We start from the raw sequence: 27,458 nt of genomic DNA, 5'->3' as shown, positions 1-27,458 counted from the left end.
GCACTCAGAACTCTCTCCGATTCTCATGCTGAAACATCGTGTATTGCGAGATTCATCTAATTCATGACGTCATAGCAAAACAAAAACAGACGGAACGCAATAACTACTGCGCAGTGTCCAAGATGGCAGAGAACAGGGATTGTGATGTCCCTACCATAGCGGACTTCAGGCCTCAAACGGCCGATTCAACTGACCCAGAAACCATGCATCAAATCAAAGCAAAAGAAGACATGTTGAAGAACGTCCTCTGTCCACTTGAACCAGTGATCATGTACATGCAAGGTGTTCTTGTGTGGGAGAAACCCAGTCAGAGTGTCGTGCTCTGGCTATGTGTCAACGGTGCCTTTTGGTAAGCCGAGCATAGTCATTACGGTTGCAGAGTATATTTAGAATAAACGTCTTTTATATTTCCTGCCGATCATGTAGCCTAAATAAGACGCATTGATACTTACATGATTACTTATGTATTTATCTAACAGGTTTATTACTACAACAAACTACCGTGTGATGTTTTTACTGGCTGTAACCGGTATTGTTTTGGTGTTCGTCGAAACATTCAAGAGTCGAATCTGGCCCGAGATACGAGGTACGTATATACATAACAAAACATGTAATGTATTTTAAGTATGTCAGATGTGACCTGATTTTGAAGTTCGTTGTTTGTTCCTACAATTTGTCAAAGTTCATATTTTCAGCATAACAGTTGATTTACGTCACTGATGTCATGTTTTATGTCGTTCTTTCTGTAGTTCGTAGTCCCGATGATAACGAAGAAGGGTGAGTTGTTCTTCATTTGTTGTCATACAAAAACGAGGGCATGTGACATTTGCATTTGTTTCGTTTGCATGTGTTGGGTAGTTGCCAAGTTTTTCAGCAATGCTGATGTGTACATCAAACCAGTCGTATTTAGTAATTTGCCAAAAATAGATGCTTTCATTGACTTAACAATGCTAAGAACCCGTGAAATGTTCAGAGATATGACATTGAAATATTATCCACATAGAAAGCACAGTCAAATAATAACGACACTCAACAGTTATAATCAAGTATTTGTAATTATACTTGCAAATTTTAGTCAGTGCAAGTGTGTTGATAGGCCCTCTATTAATAGGGAGGTGATAGGACAGTTATAAACATATGTATACTTAAAATGTATATTATTAATAATATTACAAGTTACTGTATTTAAGTTTACATTGTAGTACTACTGATGAGCAATATATACTTAAAAATCAAAACAGTAGTTAAAAAAAGTAACCCATAGGTTGATTATTTTATGAAAGCAATCATACAAGTTTTGTAAACACACAAAGAATATTATGATTGAAGTGATATAGGACCCCCCCCCCCCCCCCCCCATTGTGTGCTAGTTTCATATGATGATTAGATTCACATTTCCTGTCATCAAAAAGTTAGGAGTTAGGCCTAAAAAAATAATTGTTTGGTTCCAGTAACCCGACCTCTCCTAACTTTTCACTGCCGACCCTAAACGTTGTTTTACATATTCGAGAAAAGAATAATAACATTGCAAAAATTGTGAAGTCTCACCAGAAATAGTGGCTGCAGAAACTGACATCAAATGCAAAATAAAAAATAAACAACACAGAGACCATTTGGAAAACAATGGAAAACCTGAATTAGACACTCACACAGAAAAAAAAATATAATAAAATAAAATGAACAATTTACCTATACCACCTATTCTAAAATTGAGCGTAATCGGAAGCACACAATTTTACATTTAATTCTCAGTAATCTTGCATGAGTAGAACAACAGCATGGAGTATGGGATGAGTGCTATGGTAAGATTCTAGTGGTTATGTAAGTGATTGATATCCTGTTGTGTTATTTACATACTGACACAATGACTTATATTCATTGTTTTGATTTGAGATTCACTGGGTACACGAAAGGAAGTTAAGCTGTAAGTCATGTGATAAGTCATGTGATGGAAATACTAGTCTAATCCATTATCCATTAATCACTTAGAAAGAATGGAGAGATTTTTAATCTAGGTAGTATCACTGATATAATAGAGACTGGACATATGTTGGCATTTAGTTAGCCACTGAAAACAATAGCTTTTGTTTGTATCAGGTAATTATGTTTCAGTCTGTCTGTCTGATGGTTTATTGATATTTTTAGCTGAAATTTCATATAAAACTAAAATTTGGTTTGAGATGCAACCAAATTTCAAAGTACTCGTTTGGTGAGTAATATATTAGTATAATTAACTTAGTGACTCACTGACAGAGACTCAGCTGAGACTTGGAGATGATCATGATGAGCCAGTTCGTGTAACTGTTAATCACAGTAATATTAGATCACAGTATATAACTACATCATGTAATTTCACGTATTATGTAAAGCACTTATGTACGGCCAAGCAATATTTCTCATCCTCCAGGTTAATACAGAGGGTAGTGATTTCAATGATGTATGCATATATCCTCATGTATACTTTCACTGTAACAACATTATGGGGTACATAGTTTTAATAGTTGACCTAGTAGTAGTCCATCCCACTTAGGGAAACAAATAATTAATATTGTATGGTTATGTAAACTTTGTAGAAACATAAATAATTAATGTGAATTTCTGGCTTCACTAACAGAGAATTATGCCTGATTAAAAATAAATAAAATGGATAAATCTTATACCTTTGTTTGGGATGAACATGTTTTTGGGTAATTTCAAAATATCTTATTTGTAGGCAGTGAATTTTTCATATTGTATATAATTTTGATGATGACTAAAAAGGATTATTTTTGTTGAGGTTGTTCATGTTGTGAATTTAACTATATTAGGAAGAGAATTGTAGATGTATGGCTGCTAGCTTACATAAGGTATCAGTCACTTGGACAATCACAGAGCAGTTATTATGACTCAGTCACCACACACTATTATAATGTATAATTACATATTTTGGTCAGTATATTTGAGTCAAATTTGATGCCAATTATTTTGAAGATGGTTGAAATTACAGCTTTGTGCATTTAGAATCAACATGTTGTGTATGTACATGGAAATACTTCAATGTTATGTATGTGGATAATGTAGATTTCTTGAGTCTATAGTGACTCTAACAGTATTGATTATGATCACAAGATTTGAATCCAAAGATGAGTCGATCCGATAAAATACAGTTGAACACAGCCGTGTCATAGATTCTGTTACATCGCCTTCTATACATGTGGCAATTTTTGCAGATCACAGTTGTAACGTACCTCAGCATTGTGTGACCATATGCCACCAAATGTATATATTACATTGTAAATGCAAGTTCAAGTTCAGTGTATTCAGTACATGAGTACCGGTACTTAGGTTTCAGCCTATTAAAGTAGTAAATTGTAACACTTGCAGTATAAACCATGAAGGCAGTGACACATAGCTACAGCTCCTTGTCAACGGTGAAATAAACATATCAACATTATCCTTTGGCATGTGGTATGCACTGAATCTCAAGGACAAAACTTAATATACTTCATATTTAAACCATTAAAAAGGGGAAAAAACAAGAATAAAGCTATGAGTTACCCATCACAACAAGTACAGTATCAACTGAAGACAAATACAAGCAAACAAAAAGCGAAAAATGAAAATTGATATAAATTTCAACTGCCATATGGTATAGAAAATATTGCAGTTGATTAATGTGACAGTTATGTATGAATTGTTTGCTGTATTTTTAGAATTTTTGTTTTAGATGACTCTGATATTATAGCAACTATTCTGCTTACACAGTTGTTGTTCTGTGAAGCATAAACGCATTGACATATCTCTATGGGATGGGATGACAAGATTAGCATAAACACCACCTGTGTTGTTAGTCAGATGTTGACTGTTTACATTGATGAGGGTCACAATAAGTCATCATGTGTTCAACAATATCCTGTCTTCTGATCATCATCCTGTATATTTTATTTGAGAAACAATTATAAACGAAATTTATACATGTATAAAGTAGTATAAGATTTAAACCAGATAGGTATAGACATGCAACAGAAATAAGATACAGTGGCATGATATTTGTGTGTACATTGAGACGTGAGAATTTGCTGGCTATGTGGTATGGCTGTGAAGATATCCTTAGATGTTTTTAAGTCACAGCAGTATTAAGTCACTAACCCTGCAGTCACTGTTATGTATTCGGCTTAAAATAAATGTCAGGACTATGATTCATTTGTTGAAGAGAATGGTATGTGGTACACTGACATGGAATTTAATCCCTACAACAAACAATGTATCCTGTATGTCTCATAAGTAGGAATAAAAATGGTGCTAGCTGTAACTAGATTATTATTATTTTTTTTGGGATCAGAGATTAACCTACAATATATTCACTGAAAATTGTAACAATGTTCAAATGCCAATAATTAGACATTGTACATGTTAATTTGAGGTTGATTTTATCTATAATTAGTACAGTAACAGGTTGAAATCATGATCACATTGGGTTGCTGATTTTTGGGTGCGGACCCAAAAATCAAATGTGATTGGATTTAGTTTACAATAATATACACAGATACCAAAGGAATTCAATTATGTTCTGGATGTATGCTAAATTACAAGTAAATTTTTAACACAAAAAGATTTTTTTTTGGTGAAAGAAATTTGTTTCACTTGCAACTATTGCACTATTTAAGATATTGACATATAGATATATTAGATGATGAATTATTATACAAGCCATATGTATTTTATTGCATTTTTATCAAAAAAATAAACATTTCTAAGTAATATGTGAATTGTGTAACAGATTTGGTTCAATACTGAAAAGTCAACTGAAAGGTCAGTGTCTGCCTGACAGACATATGTGCACATACGGCGTCTGTGGGATTTGGGATTCGTTTTCCAAGAAATTGTTTGACTCTGTGAGTAGAAATATTGATTAATAAATATATGTACATATATGTGTTCTGGTAAACTATTGATGATGTAACTGTTACAGGAAACTCAAGTCAAAGACTTATTTGTTGATAAAAGATAAACGAGAGAATGAAAAATGAGGGTCGACTAATAACATTTTAAAAATTGATGATGAAAATTAAACAAAGTATGCCATGTTTGTGTGCTAGATTGAATAAGTCATAGGTTAAATATACTGTATGAGACTAATTTATAATTTAAAAGACTAAAACTGTTGTTGAAGTATTGAATGTGATGAGCTTATTGAAAGAATAACACCATTTGTATTACATGTATTCTTCAATATTTTTCTACATTCAGACAAAGGAAATAATTTATATGAATGGCCTAAGGGGCTTGTCATTACGAGTGGAAAGATGAGTAGTGAACGACCCTTTTCATCACAAGAATTTTCCGGCTAATGAAGGAAAATATTGGGGAAATAATATAATTGTACCTCCACAAGCATATATTTATGAAAAATATTATTAAAGTTTGCACATTTTGAAACAAATTTTGAGCACTGCAGAACCAATGATGCAGACATGCATTAAGTCCTTACAATGCAACATAGACATAAATTCTATATTTTTTGTGAAACACGATCAACTTGGCTTGTGTGAGATGTAAAAGTGTTGTTACTAAATGTCTTTGATTCATAGTAACAAGGCCCCTTATGCCACTCATAATTTCCTTGGCTGAAGAAATATAGGGAATCATATCTAAATGTGTATGTGTGTGTGTGTGTGTGTGTGTGTGTGTGTGTGTGTGTGTGTGTGTGTGTGCGTGTGTGCATGCGTGCGTATAGGATTAAAATCAGTCAGTGAGTACATGAGTCAGTCAGCGAGTGGAAGTGTCTGTCCATGTCATGAGTCATGTCGTGATGAAGGTCAATCAGTTAGAGTTTTGAGATATCAGTTCTCTTGACCTGTATGTCACTAAGCCACAGTAGCTTGTAGGTCGAGAACAGTTTGTTAGAGTTTAGGTCAAAAACCCCTCCCCCTTCCCCTAAACGAACATTCACAAGTCGAAGTGTGACATCAAACGATTATATATGATGTAAACAATGATGTAAACTGTAGCAGTCACACCACTACATTCAATGTAATGTAAAAACGTGATGAAGTTCAGTAATCGCATTGACGCCAGAACCCCTACCCCTAAAGGAACTAAGTTCGCTTATTGAGCTTGTGTTACATTGTGCAATCGTCCCTTAGAGTTTTGGGGATATCAGTTCTCATGACCTGTATGCCACATCAGCGTGTAGAACGTCCAGTCTGTTAGAGCTCTGGAGTATCAGTTCTCATGACCTGTACTTATTGTAGGATCTATAGCATCTATAAGTAGCTAGCCTGTATGTTTATCACCATGCAGTCTGTTCTAGATCTCAGATATCTGCTTTCATAACCTATTGTTAGTTTAAAAGTTTAAGAATGTTCCTTTAAAATCAGCTGCAGTATACATGTATGTGTTCAATCATCAGCTTTCAAAAATGCTTATGTTGAAAAAAGTGGATCTAAAATGTGTGTAAGTTAAAACAATTCATTTTTTACCAACAATATACTGACAACAGCAGATGATTCCTCTCAGTCAGTATTAAAGGAAGATTCAGAATGGGCATGGGAATTGTATGTCTGATTTGTTAGATTTAGAATCTGAATCTGAGATCAAGATGAAAACATTATAAACAAGACACTGAAAACAAAGGTGGAAATTGAACAACTATAACTGCATGACCAATCAGATTGTCAATTAGCATATTTACTGAGTGACTGAATGACATGTGACGTTATATCTTACCATGTACTAGACTGGTTTAATGTAAGTACCAGATATTGCCAACAAACAATGAAATGTGTCTATAATACTTGTACCTTGAACCTCTACAGGTTTATCTTGACCTTGTTCCTTATCCAAGCTATGAATCAGAATCAATGTTTGAAACTGGGCAAAATGCATCCAAAAATTGCAGTTAAGGCCTCAGGGGCAAAGAAAAAATATGTATGCATTATAACCTTTTAGTATCACATAGAGATTTTATAACCATTTCAATGCAGAGATCAAAATAAATACAATAGTTAATTATTTAACATTTTAGATTATAGATGATATAAGATATGATATGATATGATAAGATAAGATAAGATATAACTTTTATTACAACCGTATAGAAAATTGACAGTTCTATTTGGGTATATAAGTGTAATAAAGATAAAGAGTACTGCAATGAAATAGGCTAATGTTATAAGTATAAAAACAATTTTCTTGATTAGATATTTTGATGATTTTATAGTGAGTTTTGATGAGTTTACAGTGTGTCAAATTGTTCCTGTACTAAAGCTGCCAGTTTATTTAACCAGAATGCTAACAATGTGATGACATTTCAATTTTAAGCACAGTTTGTAATAGATATCTACCCCATACTTTGAATGACATTTATAAATATTCCTATTTGAAATACAAATATCATAGTTTAGATTTCATTTTGATATAAGATATACCTCTATTCTTACTTCTCATTACCATAACCAGATGAAATAATTTTGAGTTTGTTTCAGAAAATACTTTTAAGTTTTTGATTTAGATCATAAAGATAGAATATCATGATTTTGGCCGTGTTACACAAGACAAATTATTATGAGTGACACTCGTAAAAAAAGAAATTTCTTTGTATATACACAGGGCCTTGCAATGTCACCAGGTGCATCGTAAGGAATCTCATATGTCAAATTTTCTGCAATTCATCTCAATGCTTCTTGTGTTGCCTGGCAGTAAATGATCCGGCAGTGAATTGTCTTGTATACACACTCAGTCATAGTTGTTTGCCACGTTGCATACAACTATTGTTCACCAAATTACCTCATCAAACTTGGCCTTAAGATTGGCAGCATAGAAAACCAAAACTATCCACTGGGTAGACATAGTCGTATATTAGGTATTGAAATTTAACCAGTATACACAATATATGAGCTTTTGACAGCAAACTGTTACATATTGTTATTACAAGTATACATTACATACACAGTGTATTACCAAAGTCAGTTTACAACCCATAACACCCCAGTAAAAGATATTCAACTGTTTGCCACTCTAGTTTATAGCATTATATGAATTAATTGTAAAAGTATATTGTTTCATACAGACTGTGTTAAAGTGTTATAGGAAGTAATTGATACACTGTGACTGATCTTATATTATACCATAAATAGTTTGTCTTTGCTAACAAGGATTGTGCCTTAATTTCAATGTGTCCATGAATGGTCTGATTACGGAACCAAATTTGTAAATTTCTCGGTTCCAAAAAAATAAGAATTTGGGGTAAATTTAGATTTATAGTAGATGGATATATGTAGAGCTAATCCTATAGAAATGACACCAACTATCTGAAGTTAACCAATACAATTTCAGCTGTGATGTGACTGTGGTAAGATGAGCTAGCTGGGTATTGAACTCTCATAGTCATACTGAAAGTTTGCTGTCTCCTAGGTGGACACCAGTACACCCTAAGTTACTGAGTATACCTGAGTTATGTTTTCATCATCATGTTGTAAGATGAGCTAGCTGGGAAATGAAGGCTGCTGATACTGAAAGTTTGCCTTTTTTTTCTTCCTAGGTGGACACCAGTACACCCTAAGTTACTGAGTGTACCTGAGTTATGTCATCATCTTGCAGAGACTTGGGTATGGTGTTGTTCATTCTGGGAGTCTGTATGGTTGATGAGAAGTGAACAACCTGGAAAGGTAAGCATTAGTCTTGAGACTAACCTTTTGGTTTGAATCTGAAGATCTCAGATCTTTACCCACAAAGGTAAATGGATCTTCAAATTCAAACCCATCAGCTATGTCTCAAAACTAGGTGAGCATGAAGTCAAGTGATAACAATTCTGTTATTTCAGGTACTTTCACAAACTTCCAAAATACACCCTGTGTTAAACACCAAAATTAGTGCATAATTTGAATTTGATAATCACTATTTTTAGTAGTCTTGACTTTATTTTTCTTAGCAAATACTGTTCAAAAGTTTCCATAACTTTCTTTATGGTTCCCACTGTTGGAATTTGCTATGGAGGTGCACATATATGTGATAGGTATCTATCAATAATCAAATTGAAGTGTGAATGAATTGATTTGTCAAAACGGTACTTCCATGATTACAAGAACTTAGTGTAAAGAGCTTCTTGATTTAATAACACCAAGACAAGTCTCTGGGCTAGAGAGCTTCTAGAGATAGTAACACAAGACAAGCCTCTGGGCTAGAGAGCTTCTAGAGATAGTAACACCAAGACAAGTGTCTGGGCTAGAGAGCTTCTTGAGATAGTAACACCAAGACAAGCCTCTGGGTTAGAGAGCTTCTTGAGATATAGTAACACCCCATACATATCTGGGCATATTCAAAGATAAAATGTGAAAAGCACTATCTTCCATTCTGTCAAAAATGTAGTTATATATTGATGTCATAATACCTTAAAAAAGACAAGGAAAGTAGTACTGTTAGTAAATATTCATACTGATCTAGACTTAGTTACAAGACTTTCATTTCATTTGTGTCTATACTTACTAAAATTATATGATATCAATGTAATGTAAACCTGAGTATGTACATATTAATTCAACGTGTGCTGTTTCTCTATTTCTCTTTCTAGTTCTGTCTATGGGCATGTTCTATCTGTTCTGTATTAGTAATAATTGGTCATTATATACCAGGTGTTATGTTATCCTATATTATAGGTAAGTTATACAAAGTGATTGAAGCAAATAGGATTTATTAACAAAGTATCCTGTCTAGCCTTTGTTTTCTAGATTAAGCTAGGAACTTTCTACAAAAATTATATGAGTCATTTTAATCAATCAATCAATCAATCAATCAGTCAATCAATCAATCAATCAATCAATCAATCAATCAATATTGCATAACAACATGCCATAGTAAGCATGGTGAAACATTACAAAAATAACATACAGAAATAAAGTGAATACAATACAATCCCTCTAACCGACTGCTGGAGGACTGTTTAGCCGGGAAAATGGTTCAGAGTTTTATCTGGTTCAAGAATCTGCAAAGATATATGTGGTTAATTGGTCCAATCTGGGAACAAAACAAAATGTAATTTTGAATTGAAAATGAAAGGCGCCATGTGATGCACTCTGTTGACATGATTGTATCTTATACTTAACAGTGTTAAGTCTGCTGTTATGGCCTGTAGTTGATTACCATAATATCAACCAAAAAATTTACAATAAACTGGAACCAGTCTGGATGCAGTTGGAATACAGCATGGTTAAAAGAGGAAGACGAAAGAAGACCAGTAAACAACGTAAGTCCGTTGTTTTACATGAGTCAGACTCAAAGAAACCAAAAACAAACATAAGCATGTAACTTACAACTTACCTCAAAGCCAAGTATTTTCAATTGAAGTTTCACACAACTATGGTTTGAAGTTCACATTGCACTTATTAAAAACAGCTCCAGTTTTGATTAACAGTATAGACCAAATAGTCACCAATGCAACAGACAGAGATATGCTTTCCTGGTAAAATGAATTGTTGAATTAAATTGTATATTCAACCCATTCCATGGTATTTTGTTTATATGGTTGTGTGGTTGATCAATTATTTTCCATTCTTGCATAAAAGAAAGTTTGACATAAACTCACTCATAAATGTTGCTGATGTAAACAATCAAACGCTACATGTAGATGTAGGCCTTGACATAACATAGTATTTCCTTAATATACATTGTAATATGTCTTCTTTTACCTCACTCACACAGGAAAACAATTGGGTTCCAAATCAGATGATGGAACCGTTATTCGAGAAGAATCATCTTCAGAAAGTGAGAGCGATATTGCAGAGTTTATACCCTCCCCTAATTTTGAAACTACTGCAGCTTTAGCTAGAGCTGTTACCGACCCTGACTCTGCATCAGAAATATCAGAAGAAGAAGCTGCAGGCCTCCTCGGTAGATTATCTCGAGAGCCATCATTTGGCAGAATTACTGATGAAGGTACAAACTATTTGTGATGTCACTATACTACTATGGCACTCTCCATCTGTCAATTACATCAAATCAGAATTCAGTATTTGAAATTATTTGAATATTGAAATCTGATGTACCGTCCTTTGCATTAGACCTTTCTCTCTTATCTGTATGTTTGCAGTTGATGTAGTTATGAAATAAAATGCTGTCAGGTATATTTCTGTAGTATCTCTATTTTCTTACCCCTAAAGTGCATTTGTTTTGTATTCATATTTAAATCTAGGAGGTAGTTCCCTAAAGTCAATCATATATATGATTTCCTTCAAATGACTGTCATTGATCACAGCCCTTTTACCACATTTATGATATGAACTTTTCTCATTTGCACCGTTGCAACTCTATGAATATTCCAACCACAGAATTCATTGCACCATTACAACTCTGAACATTCCAGTCATAGAATTCATTGCACCATTACAACTCTGAACATTCCAACCACAGAATTCATTGAACTGTTACAACTCTGAACATTCCAGTCATAGAATTCATTGCACCATTACAACTCTGAACATTCCAACCACAGAATTCATTGAATTGTTACTAAAAACTCTATGAAAGCATCCCAGACATAGGATTCATTCAACTGTTAAAAACTCTTCTTTGCAATGCTACTCAGTGTCCCTTATGGAACACAAGTCCATTACATTGGAATAAAGTCTGTAACTTGAGGAAGAGTACATTTCTATTCATTTCTTTACTTTTTCTGACCACTGTCATAATACATAAAACCATGTGGCTTTTGGCAAAGAACTTGAAAAAAAACTTATAAATTATTATTTACGTTATTTGTTGCTTTACAGATGTTCACACTGATAATGAAGGGAATTTTATGGCAGGGATTGGTGAGATCCCAGCCCACGATGATTCTATGCTACAAGATAGCACTGATGCTTTACACTTGGACTTCATTCCAACCATCCTAGCTAACACTGTTCAACCTCAAAAGAAAGCAAAACCACCAACAAGAGTTTCTGATGAGTCTATGCACTTTGTCCCTTCTCATTTTGATGACTCTGATCACGATACAGATGGTGAGAAATCCATCAGTCACGGTTTAGAATTTCCAGACGTTACAGATCTTCACAAGGAATCACATGACCCTAGTACTGCCACTTCAACACTTGGGGCCAAGACTTCTGACTTTGTTTCACAGACTGTTTCAACCGTCATGCAAGGTACATACTCGGCGATTCGGCAGTCAAAACAGACACTGTTTGGCGCTGATGGCGGTACAGAGGACACCCAACAAACAAGTAGCAGCTCTGAGAAGTCAACTCTCCCAAAGGCACAAACACCATCAGACATTGATGCTGATGAAGCGGGTTTTGAAATGCTGGACCCAACAGATCTGGATAGTTACGATGAACATGCAGCGAATGACGGTCTCCCAAGTCAGGATACTGGCAAAAGCAGTTATCTAGGCTGGTTGAGGAAGAACTAACAACTTTCAGTCAGTCCATTGGAAATGAATATTTTATATCAAGAAAATTACAACTGTTTAATTACAGTCAGAAGATTTGAAAATAAACTAAATAATGTGTATAACTTTAAGTCAGTCTTTGTGTTACAACTGGAGGTGGTAGATAAGGAAAGCAGGGGAAATATACCGGGTAGTAATTAAGTGTTAAAATTGTGGCTTAAAGTGATGTCATAGTACAAGAATTGGATTTGTGCTGCATGCTGATTAACATTGATTTAAAAGGTACATTATGTGTATATTAAAATAAATGTAATTGTTGGACCATATAATGGTGAAATATTTACTGTTTGGTTTGGTATAGCATTATAACTGATTGTTCGTTTTAATAACTAGAAGCTGTTCCCTTGGTTTATGATACAGATCAATCTGATTAAAATAATCTGATGTTGTGAAAGTGGCTAGATGTCTCTATTTACCTCTATTTCCATCGTGTTGTGACATTTGTTTTGTTCCGCCATCATGGTTGGCCAATCGAAAGTGCAAGATCCTTGAGATTCAAACAGGATTGTCAATTACACAGAGTCAGATGTGGGATGGCGATGATCAACCGGAACAAAACAAACATCGCAACATGATGGATATAGAGGTAAATAAAGACATCTAGCCGCTTTCACAACATCCGATTTTAATCAGATTGGATATAGATATGCTTACATAAAAGATTCAAATAGCTACACGTACTGTACTTGTATATTCTCAGGACTTCAAGGCAATTATCAGTATATGTTATAAAATATCACACAAATCATGTATAAATAAATAATTGTTTGGCTTTGGTTAAGAATGTTTTAATTATTTACAGATAAAATGTATTGAGATGTTTAGATAATATTATTCTGTGCTTGTAATTAAACCAAATCTAAGTATATTTTTTAGCCAATAGTTTAATCAACTGATGATTACTTTTACTTGAAAGTGTGGTTTGTCACCCTTCAATGACGTAAATCTGAATATATTTTTTAACTGATTATCTTCCTTGATAGTAGAGAAAGTACGATGAACGGGAAAAGTCCAGACAGACTTACTTCTAACTTTAGTACACTTGTATTGATTACTGTTATCAACTTAAATATGATTTTAGGTGATAAAATAGGACAGTGGGTAACTTACTTAACTTTGGAATCTTGTAAAGAAGCCCTAATGCACTTGACATGTGTTCGGCCATTTTGGAGATTTTCTGCAAGGTTTTATGGGAAAATTTCTGGTAGTGACATAACATTTACTACAATCTTTTTGTCTTGACACTTTGTATTTGTAGAAGGTAGGAAAGAATTGATTTATTGTGTCCTGTTTTCAGTTTTAGCCTTGTTTTAACTGTGTCCTTGACGTGTGTCATATTTTTTTTGTCAACCACTATTTTGCTGTGCATTTTATTTTGGTGATTTTAAAACCACACCCCCCAAAAAATAACTATTTTAATATTTTAAAATAATTTATACCAAAGCATTGATAAAAATAATACAGTGCCCTCCGAGAAAAGCATTGCATGACTAATCTGTACTTTCAGATTCCACAATGTCTTTGGGGTATTGCAGTGACATTTATTCTAAACTAGACGACTGAATTATGTCATATACTGTAGTTGTATGTACTTCAGTGCAAGATTTATTTGAGCAGAATTCACACTACAGCATTTTCTGCAGAAATACGTCCCACTAACACACTGTACAAGTTGTCATATTTCTATATTCAGTTGTTGTGAAAAGTGTCAATAATAGTTGTATACAGCACATGACTGGATGAGTTATGTACAAGTAGTATCTACTTTTCCCTTGCACTGTACTGTCCACCAAATTATTAAAATACGCCTGCCATTCCCCACAAAATTTTTCATGCCCTAAAAAAATATACGACTTCAGTATTAATGGTAAGATATGTTATTGTGGGTACTGGGTATGTAAAAAAGAATACCACCATAATCTAGTCTATGATCAGAGTTGAGCTCATGCCTGTGAGTCACTTTGTTTTCAACCTTTGATAAGAAAAAATTAGGTTAATTGACAATATCAGTCAATCAATTGGGAATACATCAGCTGTAATTCATAATCTCAAGTGCTATCTTTTTAATAATGTTATGAAAAAATTATTTCTGTATAACGCTTCGTACCATTACCATGACAATAGTGGGATGAGATTCTGTTTCAGGAAAGAAAATGAACTTTGACCCTTGGAACATCTGCATTGAAATATACTAAAGTGTTGATTATCGTATTATTGACAAGTATATATTGTGTTCTTATTTTGTTGATGTTGTAAAAATCAACTATTATGTTGAGTTGTTCAGAGGCTATACTGTACATTGAGTTGTCTTATTACAACAATTGCAGACTCAAAACTTTGGAGTCATAATACATATTAACAGTTTCTCAGATGCTTGAATTTAAAGGTTACCATATTTGCAATCTTCTAAAAACCGTCAGCTACCACAGTACAGCAGGGATTGTTGAAATTACGCTGAGTTCAGTTGTCTTAGACTGAGAGATTTTTTGTTGTAGGTGCGCCTTTAATCATGAGAGTAATTGATCGTTGCACTCACAACACCACAACAACAACAGATATTTCAGTCTATGTGACGTACTCTAGATGCAAGGAAACACCAGATTAAAAGTAACAAACCAGAGTTTTTGAGTGATACAAAACTCAACTTTTATTTTGTGTGAATTCAATCAAAGCTGACCTTTAAAATAATTGGTAACAAACCAATTCATATCAGTAAGAAATTCATCAGGTGTAACTTAACATAAAGTGTTTCTACCTGAGCTCATGTCAATTTCTAATCTAATCTGAAATACTGAATATTTTTAACATCTTTCAAATATATATCTATAATATAATATTTATATATGGCATACTGTGAAAAATTATTAGAAGCTGTTGTTATTATTTTATTTTTTTGACCATCGTAGATCATTTTTTTGTTGCAGCAAAATTGTTTGACCACGTTGTTTTGTTGTTTGTTCCATCATTCACTGCACAATAAAATAACGAATCTGCTACCCTTTGACCTTTAATCAACTTATCAGTGCTGGGTATTTAAGTCATGTGACCATGTAGTGAGTATCATGTGATCATAACTGAGGGGTAGTCATACATTACTAAATATATCATACACCACAGGGAACCCAAGAACCAAAACTAAAAAATTAAAATTAACATACACAAATGAACAAATTGTGTCTGAGTATTAAAATAAAAATATCATTTCAAACACATAAATAACTAATCTATGCATTATATACGTGCCTGTATATTATTAAAATAATGTACTATTTTTTCTATGTATACTCATTCGTAACAAACCACATAGTATATTATTTTGATAGTGTAAAGATGGTTTATAATGCATAGAATAGTTATTTATTTGTTTTTGTTTGTGTATGGTTATTTTTATTTATTAATTTAATTGTTTTGTTTTTAACACAGTTCCGTTGCTCCCTGTGAATACACTAAATAATTACACTAAATGCTTGGAATCAAAATGAACACAAACATTATTTTGTAATTTAATTTTCGTAATGCAATGTCTTTCCAATATATGAAATTAAACAGGAAAAAAAGAAAATAGGCACAGCACACACATACACAAACACGCAGGCATGCACACACACACGCACGCACGCATGCACGCACATACATATGCACGCACGCACACACACACACAAACACATACGCACACATTAAGACACACGCACACACACACACACATACATTAAGATATGCAAAATTTGCAGCTGAGATAAAGTGCCATGGAGAAATAACTTGGTAAACTAAAAGGGGAGCAGAAATCTTTGGTTTACACATCCCCTTGCCTAACAGATAACATGAAGTTCTTGCAAGTAATTTCATTTTCCCTACACACTTCCATCCTATTACCACTTCCTGCTGTTAATTTACATATTATCACAAGTGCTGCAATAGATTATATCCAAATGTAGAAATGAGATTAAGTTATTTTATTGATGAGTATTATGTAATTCATACTATTATGATATATTGTAAGTTTTCATGGCATTTATTGTTTGAATACCCTTCGTTTTCAATATGACCGTTTTGTGATATATCTTGATATAAAGTAATTATTTGAGGTGATGTACCGATGCTACTGTTACAGCCTTTACAGGATGAGCATTCAGTTTGGTTTAGATGAAATATCAAGATCTGTAAGATTCAGGCTGCAATGTTTTATGTTCTTACAAGAGAAAAACCCACTGATATAAATTTAACATTTTCCCAATACCAGAAAAGGAATGTAATTGTTGACAATAACACAAATAACTGAAAGTTTAATATGGAGCGTAATATTGCCGTCACAAGTAAAAAAATGGGTCAGCATTTACCCACCTTTCATTAACTCATTTGGGAAATATTTTCTTTTTAAATGTTTCTCATCTTACTCATAGTAAATTTGCTACAAAGTGGATGATTTTAGCTAAGTACCTACATAGAAATTACTGCATGAAAGTAAATGATCATAACTGCAGCAGTGTAGAACAACTTGACTATATTAAGATTTCCATGTGATACAGAATAGAATATAGTATAGAATGGCTGTCATAATTAACTACAATTATTTGTATCTCAGCATGACAGTTACCTTGGTGTTTTCACATTGTGTCATCAACCGTCTTCAATTTGTACTCAAGATTGTCTTTATTTTTCATTTTCCGATGAATTTAATGATCAGTAATTTTATGCACATCTATGAGGTGGTACCATGTGCACACAGTTTGCTACTTTCATATTTGTGTATATATGCATGTGTTATCCTGGTTTGTAGACTATGTTTCTGTGTGGGCTCAAAGGTTCCTTGTCTTGGATGCTCTTTCCATCGCTGTTTCAAAACAAGACTGAGAGATTCATCGTTGTTTTCACTCCACAACGACAGCTATGTCCTGGAGCTGTATGGATGATGGATTCATAGATTAATTCTGGCTATTATAATCAGCTGTGCTGTCTAAGATTCATATATTCATTCTGGTTAGTCAGCTCTGTGCTGTCTAATAAGTCATTAGGTTAAACAACGACAATCCTTCAGCAAGTGACAGCAATATAGAATAAGTTTACCACCAAACCAAGGGGGGTAATGAATAGAGTACTACCTTCATTGACAGTCTGTAAGATACACTGTGATGGGGCGCCCTCGTGCATCTGTCAACTCCTAGAGGTGGCATGACATGTCGTATCTTACAGACTGTTTAGTGTTTCCTTTGTGGAGGGAGAATTCCTTCCAATGTACAGTAATTTGATAAATTTACACACGGTGCATGCATATACATGGTGTAGTGATTGACTTCATCTTTTGGTGCGAAAAACCTGATGGCTCACTTTCTGTGGACTTTTACATTTAAGTAATCTTCTAAAATGCCTAGTCTCTTTACAGACAAGGATAGTCATAGTACGATAGATTGGTTTTGCTGACACCTTCCTTGTCTGTAAACAAACTAGTCGTCTGAGGACTTAATTACATTAATTTGAAAGTGATATTTTAGTGTACATCATTTTTTGTGATCTTAGAAGCTGCATGATCAGATGTGGTATCAACTGACCACGTAAGATAATATTTAACCAATAAGGTTCTGCGAGATGCATCATTTAATATTCATACAACAATATTACTGATTAGCCAATCAAAGTACATCTAGTTCATATATTAGGGTTAACATTTGGTAGGCTTCCAAGAGTACTTCTGTTTGGTGTACAAATTTTGTAGGGGACCAATCAGTCATCATGATTGCAAGTTCATGTACCTCAAAACTTTGCAGTTTTATTACAACTACTTTACCTCCTTGATGTTGATTGGTAGACCAAATAACCTACATGATTGATGCAGCCAATCAGAATAGTTGTACCATTTCCTCTTTCCCAAATATAGTATCCTTGTATAGTGCAACTATTTTAAAAATGTTACATTTGCAATTTAATTCATCTACATTTTTAAGAGTATTTACCATAATTTATTCATTTAGTGTCACCAAACTTTTATGATCAATTGAGCAGCTTCACTAAGAAATTTACATGGCTTTTGATTTTTATGTACGGTGAGTAATGTAAGTTTTGAGCAGCTGGTTGTCAATAAAGATGCAGTTCACCTCAATCTTGTATCAATAGCCTGTTTGGGTGTGTTTGTGGTGTTCTTACAGAGTCTAAACACATTGATACAGCCTGTCTCAAGTTACTGTTCAGTAGATCTGTTTGATACAACCATCTCGAAATGCTAGTTTCTTGTGAACTAATGTGCCACCATGCATACATCAAATGCAGACATCAAAATATTGGTGCCTGCATGTCTGTGTCTAGTTGCAGTATATTTAAATAGTTTATTTCATAATAGACCAAATGTAGCAAGAAATTGCAATCTTGCTATGTTACTGTAGAATATGCAGTTTCTTATTGGTTTCTGCATTGTGGTGTAAATCAGAACTGCTGCACAGTAACTTAACTTTTTGCTAAGGTTGGGGAATCTTTGCAACAGAAAGGGGTAAATATGGCAGTGTTTCCCCCATAGAGTCTATGGCAAGTTTGTTTAGGAACCCTGGTAGATTTTACCTACTTACTGCCCTTGGCAAAAACACTGTATTCACATTCTCCAGTCATCAGATTGAATGTAAACACTGCACCCATGTCTTATTCAAAAGAAGTGTCACAAGTGGATGCCAAACATACATAAGGAGAAATGAGGGCTGAAATGCTGAACAGTACATGTAGTAGTAAACAAAATATGGAAAATATGGGATAAGTTCTTTACAATTACATGGGAGACAAAGATAGTAGAATGTTTTTGGTAACATTTTACTTTGCCTAGCATGCACATCTCTCTCTTCCTCATCCATCTCAAATACTAGAATAACACCAAACAAGTACAACTGTTGGCCGGTGTGATGACAAACTAGGTTTATTTGTAATGAAAAAGCAAGTTACACAATCAAAATTCCAGCCAACAATTGATCTCAAATTTACAGATCCTTCATATCACGAAGACGTCGGATGGCACTTCTGACTGTGGCTGCTGCAGTTGTACTAAAATAAAAATATATGAAAACATAAGTTAGAAGTACTCATAACAAATGTATGCATAGTCTTACAAAGGATGATTGGCAAAATTTTGAATTGCTTACTCTGGGTTCACTTTGAAGATAATAATAATGATGACTTATAGTATGCTTAATCTCTGCAATCCCACGGTGCAGAAGTCAATGGAAAGGAAATGACTGCATGGTAAGAGGAAAAGTGGATTCACAGACACTGGATACTAGGCAATCAGAGAAGGCCGAGACTAATTTTGAAAGAGATAAGTGTTGAGTCTGAGAGAATGGCGGAAGGATGTAAGAGACTTGCTGTGACAGAGATCGAAAGGAAGATTGTCCTATGATGTAGACCAAATACGAGAGAGAAAGATATCTGGCCAAAAAAAGTCTTCATAAATACCCTTGGAACACAGAAGACGAGAATAAGAGGAAGAATGGAGTTGCCTTTGTGGGAGTGTAGCAGTTGGGTGATTAAGATTTTGACTTGTAATAGTTTGTCAAAGAAAGTTTGTGGAATATACTGCTGTCAAAGTTGAGAATACAAATTTAATTTCTTATATCTTCAAGTTTATCATTACCAATAGTGACTTGCTCATCAAAAAAATGAAGTTTCTCATTATCGAATGCAGGGTTTCTCAATCAAATGGTAAATTTATTATCAAATGGTGACTTTCTAATCTGAGAACTTCATTATCAATTGGCAAGTTCTCCTTATATTAAATGAAAATACTGACACAAGGTGAATATGACTTACCTGTAAACCCAAGCACCACCAGCAATGGTCTTCTTGCAACTCTTACAATGCCAGATACCAACACATTTCCTTTTCATGTTTTCCTGAAATGTGCAAAATAAGTGTATCAGTATGGTCATCAGATGAGACACCAACTGTATACATTGTAGTTATCACATCTTTTATGACAGCAGAGTACTTTGTTTTTCATCCTTTGATAAATTAGATTGCTATCATGGTTTGATTACTTACTAAAATACTACAGATTAGTACATCCATCTAACTTTCACTGTAACTACTGAATGTTAATGAAAACGTCAGTAAGTTCACTTTAATAGTATCAGTATAAAATTAAATATATTCAACCCATGTTATCTTTCTAAAAAGTTCTTCAATGTTGACCCAACACTGGAAGATGACATTACATCTGAATGGTCAAACTGTTGACAGTTGATGCAATTGGTTCAAACGCAAGAGATATGTCAAGCATACATCTAACAACAGATATCTTTTTCATGCATGCAAAAGTCATGAAAGTACTTGAAACTGCTGATACAATAATTGCTTAGTCCCCTCACTTGATTCATTTCATATATATCTCCTATCATGGGGACATACTGAATTAACCAAGTGAAGGCAATGTTAACAGAGTGACAAACAATAACTCACCTTTCCACAGAATGTGCATGTGTACTTTGAATGTTGTGTGATTTCTATTTTCTTTACCATCTTCCTGAGGGAAGCACCATAACGTGTACCATATTTACCCACAACACCGACCTTTCTGGTACGCTTGGCCTGTCAACAGTAAAGTTTTAAATAAATTTCTTAATATAATTTAATGTCTACAATAATCAAATCAAACCATGTCAAAAGTAATGTGGATTACAAACATTTGTCAGATTTTTGGTATGGTATTCATAGTATCATCATGCCACCTCCAACAAGTCCATATTTATAATTTGGCTTGTTTTGGTACTATGAAATGCGAATGGACGATATTTCTTTAGCCATAATTTAACACAATATTTCAAATACGGTTTTAAACGGTATCAATAAAACACACACTTCACTATTATCATGGAAATATTACCCACGTGGGTGATACGTCCATGCTACTAATAGTACTACCAGAAACAAACTAACAGTCCTACTTTTTACTAGTCTGTATGACTAACTTTCCATAGGAGAGCTGTCGAACACAGGCCATGTAAACACAACGATTACAAATAAGAGACGGACATTTTTTAATATGAAACCACTAAAAACTTGAAAAAGGTCATCTGTATAAGATATCTGCAATCACAAAATATTCAAAAAGTGGGAAAATATTACAGGATGGCCCGGATTGTAACAACTGGTTCAATCTCTCACCATTTTTGTATGAAGTCCAAGGAAAGAGGAAGATAGTACGCATGCGTCAGTGTTGACCTCGTTCGACACATCAAAAAATAACAGTACAAAATTTTGATGATGTATTCAAATTGACTGAACTGGACGTTCTTTCAAAACTAATCTAACCGAACAGAGATAAGTCATATAATTTGAAAAAGTATCAATGCCATTATTTTTATTACAAAACACACTTCCGGTTTCTCAACCTTTCGGGTCAAGCTGGGTCAATCAGTAGGTCAGGTGGGTTGTGATACATAAACGCATTGCACAACCAGTTTCCAGAACATTACTATCGTGATACACTACAACGACAGTCGTTGTAGAGGAGAGGACAGTCCTCAAATTATAATTGGGAGAGACTGGGAATATCCGATTTCATTTCTTCATATAAGGTAATATAACATTTATTATCATAATTCGATGATGACCACAACATCATGGCACATGGCATGGTAAGAGTAACAGTAAAGATTGGTGACTGTACAGGAAGTTCCTGACACAGCAGTTTTTCGTTAACTAGTACATATGCATAACATTTGTGATATTCATAAAAAATCTGAACTGTAAGACCTATTTTCTAAATCTTTGTCATAATCATTATTCATAGTACTCCCTGACACAAATGACTAAAAAGATAGGACTTGGAATATAAATATTTCTGATCTCAGTGAATGGAGATATCAGAAGACATTTCAATTTTCATATTTATTGAAAATATAATGGGGGCACCCTCATGGATTCATTACTAGTAATGCTAATTTGTTAAAAGGGGATATGTGTTGCAGGAGAATAAAATGATTATCTGGTGTGTAATCTGACAAAATGTGACTATTGTCATTTCATGTTAACATTGTTTATAACATAAGTTGTTATAGTAACTTTCAATTCTTTTTTTCCAGGATCAACGTAAACCATGGCTACACCATCTCAGTACACATGCATTAGTTGTCGTGTGGCATTTGCCAGTCCCGAGATACAACGTTCTCACTATAAGTCAGACTGGCATCGTTACAATCTTAAAAGAAAGGTTGCTGACTTACCACCAGTTACTGCTGAAAATTTTCAACAGAAGGTGCTTGCACAGAGAGCACAGAGTGAAGAAGCTGAAAAAGATACATCATCTCAGTGTAAAATATGCAATAAACATTTCAACACACAGAATGCTTATGAAAACCACATGAAATCGAAAAAACATAAAGAAATAGAAGCAAAGATCACCAAAAAAATCAAAGATGATATGGAGAAAAAGATTGAGAAAGGACACCTTGAAAACGAGGACAGTGAAGTTGCTATGAGAAACGCTCTTAATCTAGCACGTGCTGGGTACAAAGCTGAAGACAAAAACAGTGCTGGTCAAAGTGCAGAGCCCTCTGGGGGTACAAAAAAGAAGATGAAAACAAACGAAGCTGCCAAGTTAGAAGATGGTAAGTCATATGAAGTTGATAATGAATTCAATAGCATGGATGTCATCCAGGTATCATCATTCTATGTTCTTGTAGTATGGAGAGCAACATTTTAATCAGTCAAATGGTAAACTATAGTGTATAAACTATCATGTATGAAAATTATCTGAAATCAAGACGTTTACTAATATCATACAAATTTTAAGATATACTTCATAATCCAGTACATGTATTAATTATCTGAAAACAAAACAAAACTTTACTGATTACATACAACATTTTTGGGCCTACTACATTGTTACATTTGCTCTCTAGCTTCAGTTTTGTGGAGGAACCATTGCTATTGTTAATTTCATCCTAAACATTCTGTAAATATGAAACTAAATACATGTTCTATGATATTCTTTGCAGAAATGGACACAGACAGTGAAGGATCATGGGGTGAAGTTGAAGGAGAAGCCATTGAAGTAACAGATTGTCTATTTTGTTCTCATTCAAGTTCATCGATTGAAATCAATGTACAACATATGACTAAAGAACACAGTTTCTTTATACCAAATATTGAATACATGGTTGACTTGGAAGGGTTAATGAGATATTTAGGTACGTAAAATCTCAAAATTTAGGATTGGGGTGTGTGGTGATCATGAACTCTGATGATAAATTGATAACAAGTTGTCAATTATTGATTATGATACTAGTCCATACACTCAAATCCATTTGTGAGTTCTTATTCTCACAGTGTTACAGGCTGTAACCATGGTACCAGAGTATCTGGATGTAAATTGTGCATTTGTCTCTTTTCGGGTCAAAGCCAAAAAGAAATTTTAAAGTTATATTGATTGAATGTTAAATTGAATTGAATTGAATTGAATCAGGTAAAAATCTGTTTCTGTTTGTCTTGCTATATTGAAATGTTTCACCATTGGCTTTCACAATCTTGCCAGCTTACGTCATTTCTGTTTAGACCTAACCCTGTGAACAGTCAGAGTGTTCCAATTAGTTTACAAAAAATGTAAAGAGCCTCTTTATTGGAACCGGCTGTGTTGTCTTGCATAATTGCCAAACTCAATCCATTCCTGTTCTCTTCAGTGCCATACTGTACTTTGACTGATCCTTGCTTCTTTAACAAACTCAAGAACATTTGATGGAATCTCTTCACATTTCTACACTGTAGGTGAGAAAGTCGGCGAAGGGTTTATGTGTTTATGGTGTAATGAGAAAGGTAGATCCTTCTATTCAGTACCAGCAGCACAGAATCATATGAAAGACAAAGGTCATTGTAAACTGTTGTATGAAGGTGATGCTATCTATGAATATTCTGATTTCTATGATTTCAGGTAAGTCAGACTTGTTAAAATAGATTTGAAATTCTCTTTTCTATTATATATAATACCCTGTGGAAAACCAAACATGTGGAAAAGTACACAAGAAACGACTTGAGAAGCTTTCAAATACCTTGCTACAATACAGACATATACAGGAACTAATTTTTACAAGAACTATCACAGACTGGAACAAACTAGCCAACACTGACTTTGGTTACACTGGACTTGTGACATCAAGACATCCATCCAGTGTGACTAAGTGTTTGCCATCCTTGTCCATTGATTATATACCAGAAATTGGTTTTATACTCATACTGAATCATTTTGACTGTAGAACACACCAGGATGTAATACTTAATAATAAAGATAAAAGTTCTTGACATAGACCATTTCTGTTTACCAACAGACGCAGCTATCCAGATTATGAACAACGTCAAGCTAAAAGAGCAGCTAGACTAGCAGAACAAGGTGCTGGCAGTAGTAGTAGTGGTGCTGTAGATGACGGTATGGATGTAGACAGTGATGATGATAATGATAATGATGTACCTGACAAGTCAGTAGATATCAATGAAGATGGAGAACTAGTCTTACCATCAGGTAAGGTCATGTTGTCAAAATTGTTTAGATGGCATATAAATCAAAAGTTGATTAATTTACTATACATGTACCACCAGAAGTGTCATAACTAGATTAAAATCTGGGGGATTACAGCTAGGTTGCCTGTAGTTCCTTCAAATACTGTACTTTCGTTTTGATTTTGTTATTCTTAGAGTTGATTGCCTCTTCCTGGGAAACAACTCTCAGAAGTACAAAATGAAATGACTCTACAAAGGAAATAAAGGTAAAAAGAGGAAACCAAGCCATATTCCTAAATCAGATTTTAATCAAATTGAACCTGTACAAACTCTTAAAGTGGCCATATGGATGAGAATTTGGTATTTATTTTGGATTTGTATTTGATAAAACAGCTTCACTATGTTTTTCTACTTGAAAAAATAATGTGAAATAACATATACCAAGTCCATGTTCATAACTCAATACATTGCAAAGAGACTGATGCAAAAAGTGTGAAAAGTTTGTTATTTTACGTACAATAATAACAAACATTTTATACATTGTTTAATGTTTTGCAGTTTATTGAGTTGTGAACATAGACTTGGTATATGTTATTTCACATGATTTTTTCAAGTAGAAAAACATAGTCAAGCTGTTTTATCAAATAACAATAAATCCAAAATAGATACCAAATTTTCATCCACATGGCCACTTTAATGTTTATGGAACACACTCATAAAACAATACATATGACTATAACTGTCATGTGTCTGTGTGTCTGTCTGTGCTTGGCTGGTTGCCATGGGTATTTGATATAACTTTGTAATGAATACCTTGCATTTATTTCTTCAGGTGCCAGAGTGGGACATCGAGATTTAATGCGATACTATAAACAGAATCTGCCACCAATCCGCAGGACTGCAGGTTCAGATACCAAGAACCGTGCCATTCTTGGTAATGTCATTTCACAATACAAAGCACTTGGATGGACTGGAGCCACAGGTATGCTGTCTACTATGAGACATTTTATGTTAGAAAGTAAAAAAAATATATATCCAACTCAGATAGTATGTTTATAAGTTACATGAGGAATGTTCTGTCTGGTTCCAATAGATTCATGTGTTAGGAAAAGTAAACTTTCATTGAGACACAAAATTGAAAATTTTTACCTGACCTGTGGAATCAAAAAAATTGAGGTAACTACTTTCATAGACATTTTTTTTATTGTGACATAACTTTGAACCATTATCAATTTGGTGACAACACTATTTCTTCTGTATTCGTGTGTTTTTAATATATTTATTTTTTTGTCTTTTACAGGCGAAGCAGCAGAACGTAAAATCAAAGATCTACGAGTTATTCAAAAATGGAAAGCATCTCAGGAAGTACGTTTGGGAGTCAAAACCAACAAATTCCAGCCACACTTCAGACCACAAGTTAGATTTTAGCTTATGGTACAAAACTGTTCTGTCAGTCCTTACAAGTTTGGTTTCAAGATTCTTACAACTTTTACTGTCAAAATTTCAGATTATTACAAAGATGATGACCTGTTGTATGCACACTGTGATATACTGACAATATATTTGGAAATATATGACCCATGTTTTTGTTAAGTTTAGCCAATCTCAGTGAAAGCTGGGGGGGGGGGGGGGGGGGGGGATCTGGTAAAACTTTCAATAACTAGTACCATAATTTTGATAGCAATTCCTGGGATACTAGTGTACATGTTACTTACTTTCTGCCCTCAACAACAAAAAAGTGATATACCATTATGAAAGCAAGAGTTGTGATTTTTTCATAATTCAAACTGCACAAGTTACACATTCAAGTAACTTTCCCCGTCTTTACCATCTTGGAAAATATTTGGGGCAGTAATTTTTAATATGAACTATTTTTAGTATTATAAGTTTCATCAGTATATTATATACCGGTATGTACATGTGTATGTATTTCAGATAACTGGATGTTAGTCCCCAATATTTTTTCTTCGTTCAGCCAAGGAAATTATGAGTGACCTAAGGGGCCTTTGTCACTATGAGTTACTAGACTCGTAGTGACAACACTTAGGTCACTAGTATTTTCCAGCTGAATGAAGAAAAATATTGGAGAATAACATAATTATACCAGCACCAGTAATATCAAAGAAAAATCAGGTGCTTGCAGTGTTTTCTACTGCATCTTCACTCGCTACATCACGAAAGTACTGTCGCAAGCACTCATGCAAATAATTCAAGTACGCCACACTTGCACTTGCATGTCATGGGGTTCTGTCATATGAGTATACATTACTTCCAACTGATTGTGATTGATTGCTGCATATTGACATGTCATGTCTGACTACAACTACATGTGTCCGACAACAGCATTACTCTATATTTGCCTACATTTTATTTCAATCATGAAGTCTTCCAAGAAATTGAAGAGTCTACACACAATTGAGAATTGTAGTAAATTAGCATAATGTGTCAAACTATTGAATGTCACCAATAAACTGTGATAAAACCACATTAGCTGAATGTACTCAATCTTTTATTTTGGATGCGAGAATGACTAATGTGTGGAAGATAAGATAAGATGTGAATTTAGTTAGAAATG

The 27,458-nt window shown here is 34.1% G+C and overlaps 3 protein-coding genes across 3 annotated transcripts; 2 read left to right on the top strand and 1 right to left on the bottom strand.

The window, feature by feature from the left end:
• The first annotated feature begins 122 nt into the window (after nucleotides 1-122).
• On the top strand, nucleotides 123-15,649 carry LOC144433819 (reticulophagy regulator 3-like). Its single transcript, XM_078122188.1, has 8 exons — nucleotides 123-349; nucleotides 480-586; nucleotides 750-777; nucleotides 8,522-8,648; nucleotides 9,551-9,635; nucleotides 10,085-10,222; nucleotides 10,678-10,911; nucleotides 11,745-15,649. Exons 1-8 carry the CDS (start codon nucleotides 123-125, stop codon nucleotides 12,383-12,385), a joined length of 1,587 nt encoding a protein of 528 aa, XP_077978314.1. The 3' UTR covers nucleotides 12,386-15,649.
• A 3,641-nt stretch (nucleotides 15,650-19,290) lies between these two features.
• Nucleotides 19,291-21,694, bottom strand: LOC144434044 (large ribosomal subunit protein eL43). The gene is made up of 4 exons (XM_078122491.1): nucleotides 21,557-21,694; nucleotides 20,852-20,980; nucleotides 20,204-20,286; nucleotides 19,291-19,441 (listed from the first exon to the last, which is right to left on the bottom strand). The coding sequence occupies exons 1-4, from the start codon at nucleotides 21,557-21,559 to the stop codon at nucleotides 19,378-19,380; spliced, it is 279 nt and encodes a 92-aa protein (XP_077978617.1). The 5' UTR covers nucleotides 21,560-21,694; the 3' UTR covers nucleotides 19,291-19,377.
• Nucleotides 21,695-21,819: 125 nt separating this feature from the next.
• On the top strand, nucleotides 21,820-27,362 carry LOC144433679 (cytoplasmic 60S subunit biogenesis factor ZNF622-like). Its single transcript, XM_078122029.1, has 7 exons — nucleotides 21,820-21,969; nucleotides 22,477-23,001; nucleotides 23,392-23,583; nucleotides 24,158-24,320; nucleotides 24,715-24,905; nucleotides 25,716-25,865; nucleotides 26,184-27,362. Exons 2-7 carry the CDS (start codon nucleotides 22,491-22,493, stop codon nucleotides 26,309-26,311), a joined length of 1,335 nt encoding a protein of 444 aa, XP_077978155.1. The 5' UTR covers nucleotides 21,820-21,969; nucleotides 22,477-22,490; the 3' UTR covers nucleotides 26,312-27,362.
• The last annotated feature ends 96 nt before the right edge of the window (nucleotides 27,363-27,458 follow it).

Source organism: Glandiceps talaboti, chromosome 4, assembly GCF_964340395.1.
Source record: "Glandiceps talaboti chromosome 4, keGlaTala1.1, whole genome shotgun sequence".
In the NCBI taxonomy this organism is placed as follows: Eukaryota; Metazoa; Hemichordata; class Enteropneusta; family Spengelidae; genus Glandiceps; species Glandiceps talaboti.
This window is presented reverse-complemented; position numbering and strand designations above follow the sequence as displayed.

Coding starts and splice junctions, on each gene's coding strand:
- LOC144433819 (XM_078122188.1), top strand. CDS start 123: ATGGCAGAGAACAGGGATTGTGATGTCCCTACCATAGCGGACTTCAGG. Junction 350..479: donor TGTGTCAACGGTGCCTTTTG/GTAAGCCGAGCA, acceptor TTTATCTAACAG/GTTTATTACTACAACAAACT. Junction 8,649..9,550: donor GAAGTGAACAACCTGGAAAG/GTAAGCATTAGT, acceptor TTCTCTTTCTAG/TTCTGTCTATGGGCATGTTC.
- LOC144434044 (XM_078122491.1), bottom strand. Junction 20,287..20,851: donor CATGCACATTCTGTGGAAAG/GTGAGTTATTGT, acceptor TGCACATTTCAG/GAAAACATGAAAAGGAAATG. Junction 19,442..20,203: donor GGTGGTGCTTGGGTTTACAG/GTAAGTCATATT, acceptor TTTTTATTTTAG/TACAACTGCAGCAGCCACAG.
- LOC144433679 (XM_078122029.1), top strand. CDS start 22,491: ATGGCTACACCATCTCAGTACACATGCATTAGTTGTCGTGTGGCATTT. Junction 24,321..24,714: donor TCTGATTTCTATGATTTCAG/GTAAGTCAGACT, acceptor GTTTACCAACAG/ACGCAGCTATCCAGATTATG. Junction 25,866..26,183: donor TGGATGGACTGGAGCCACAG/GTATGCTGTCTA, acceptor TGTCTTTTACAG/GCGAAGCAGCAGAACGTAAA.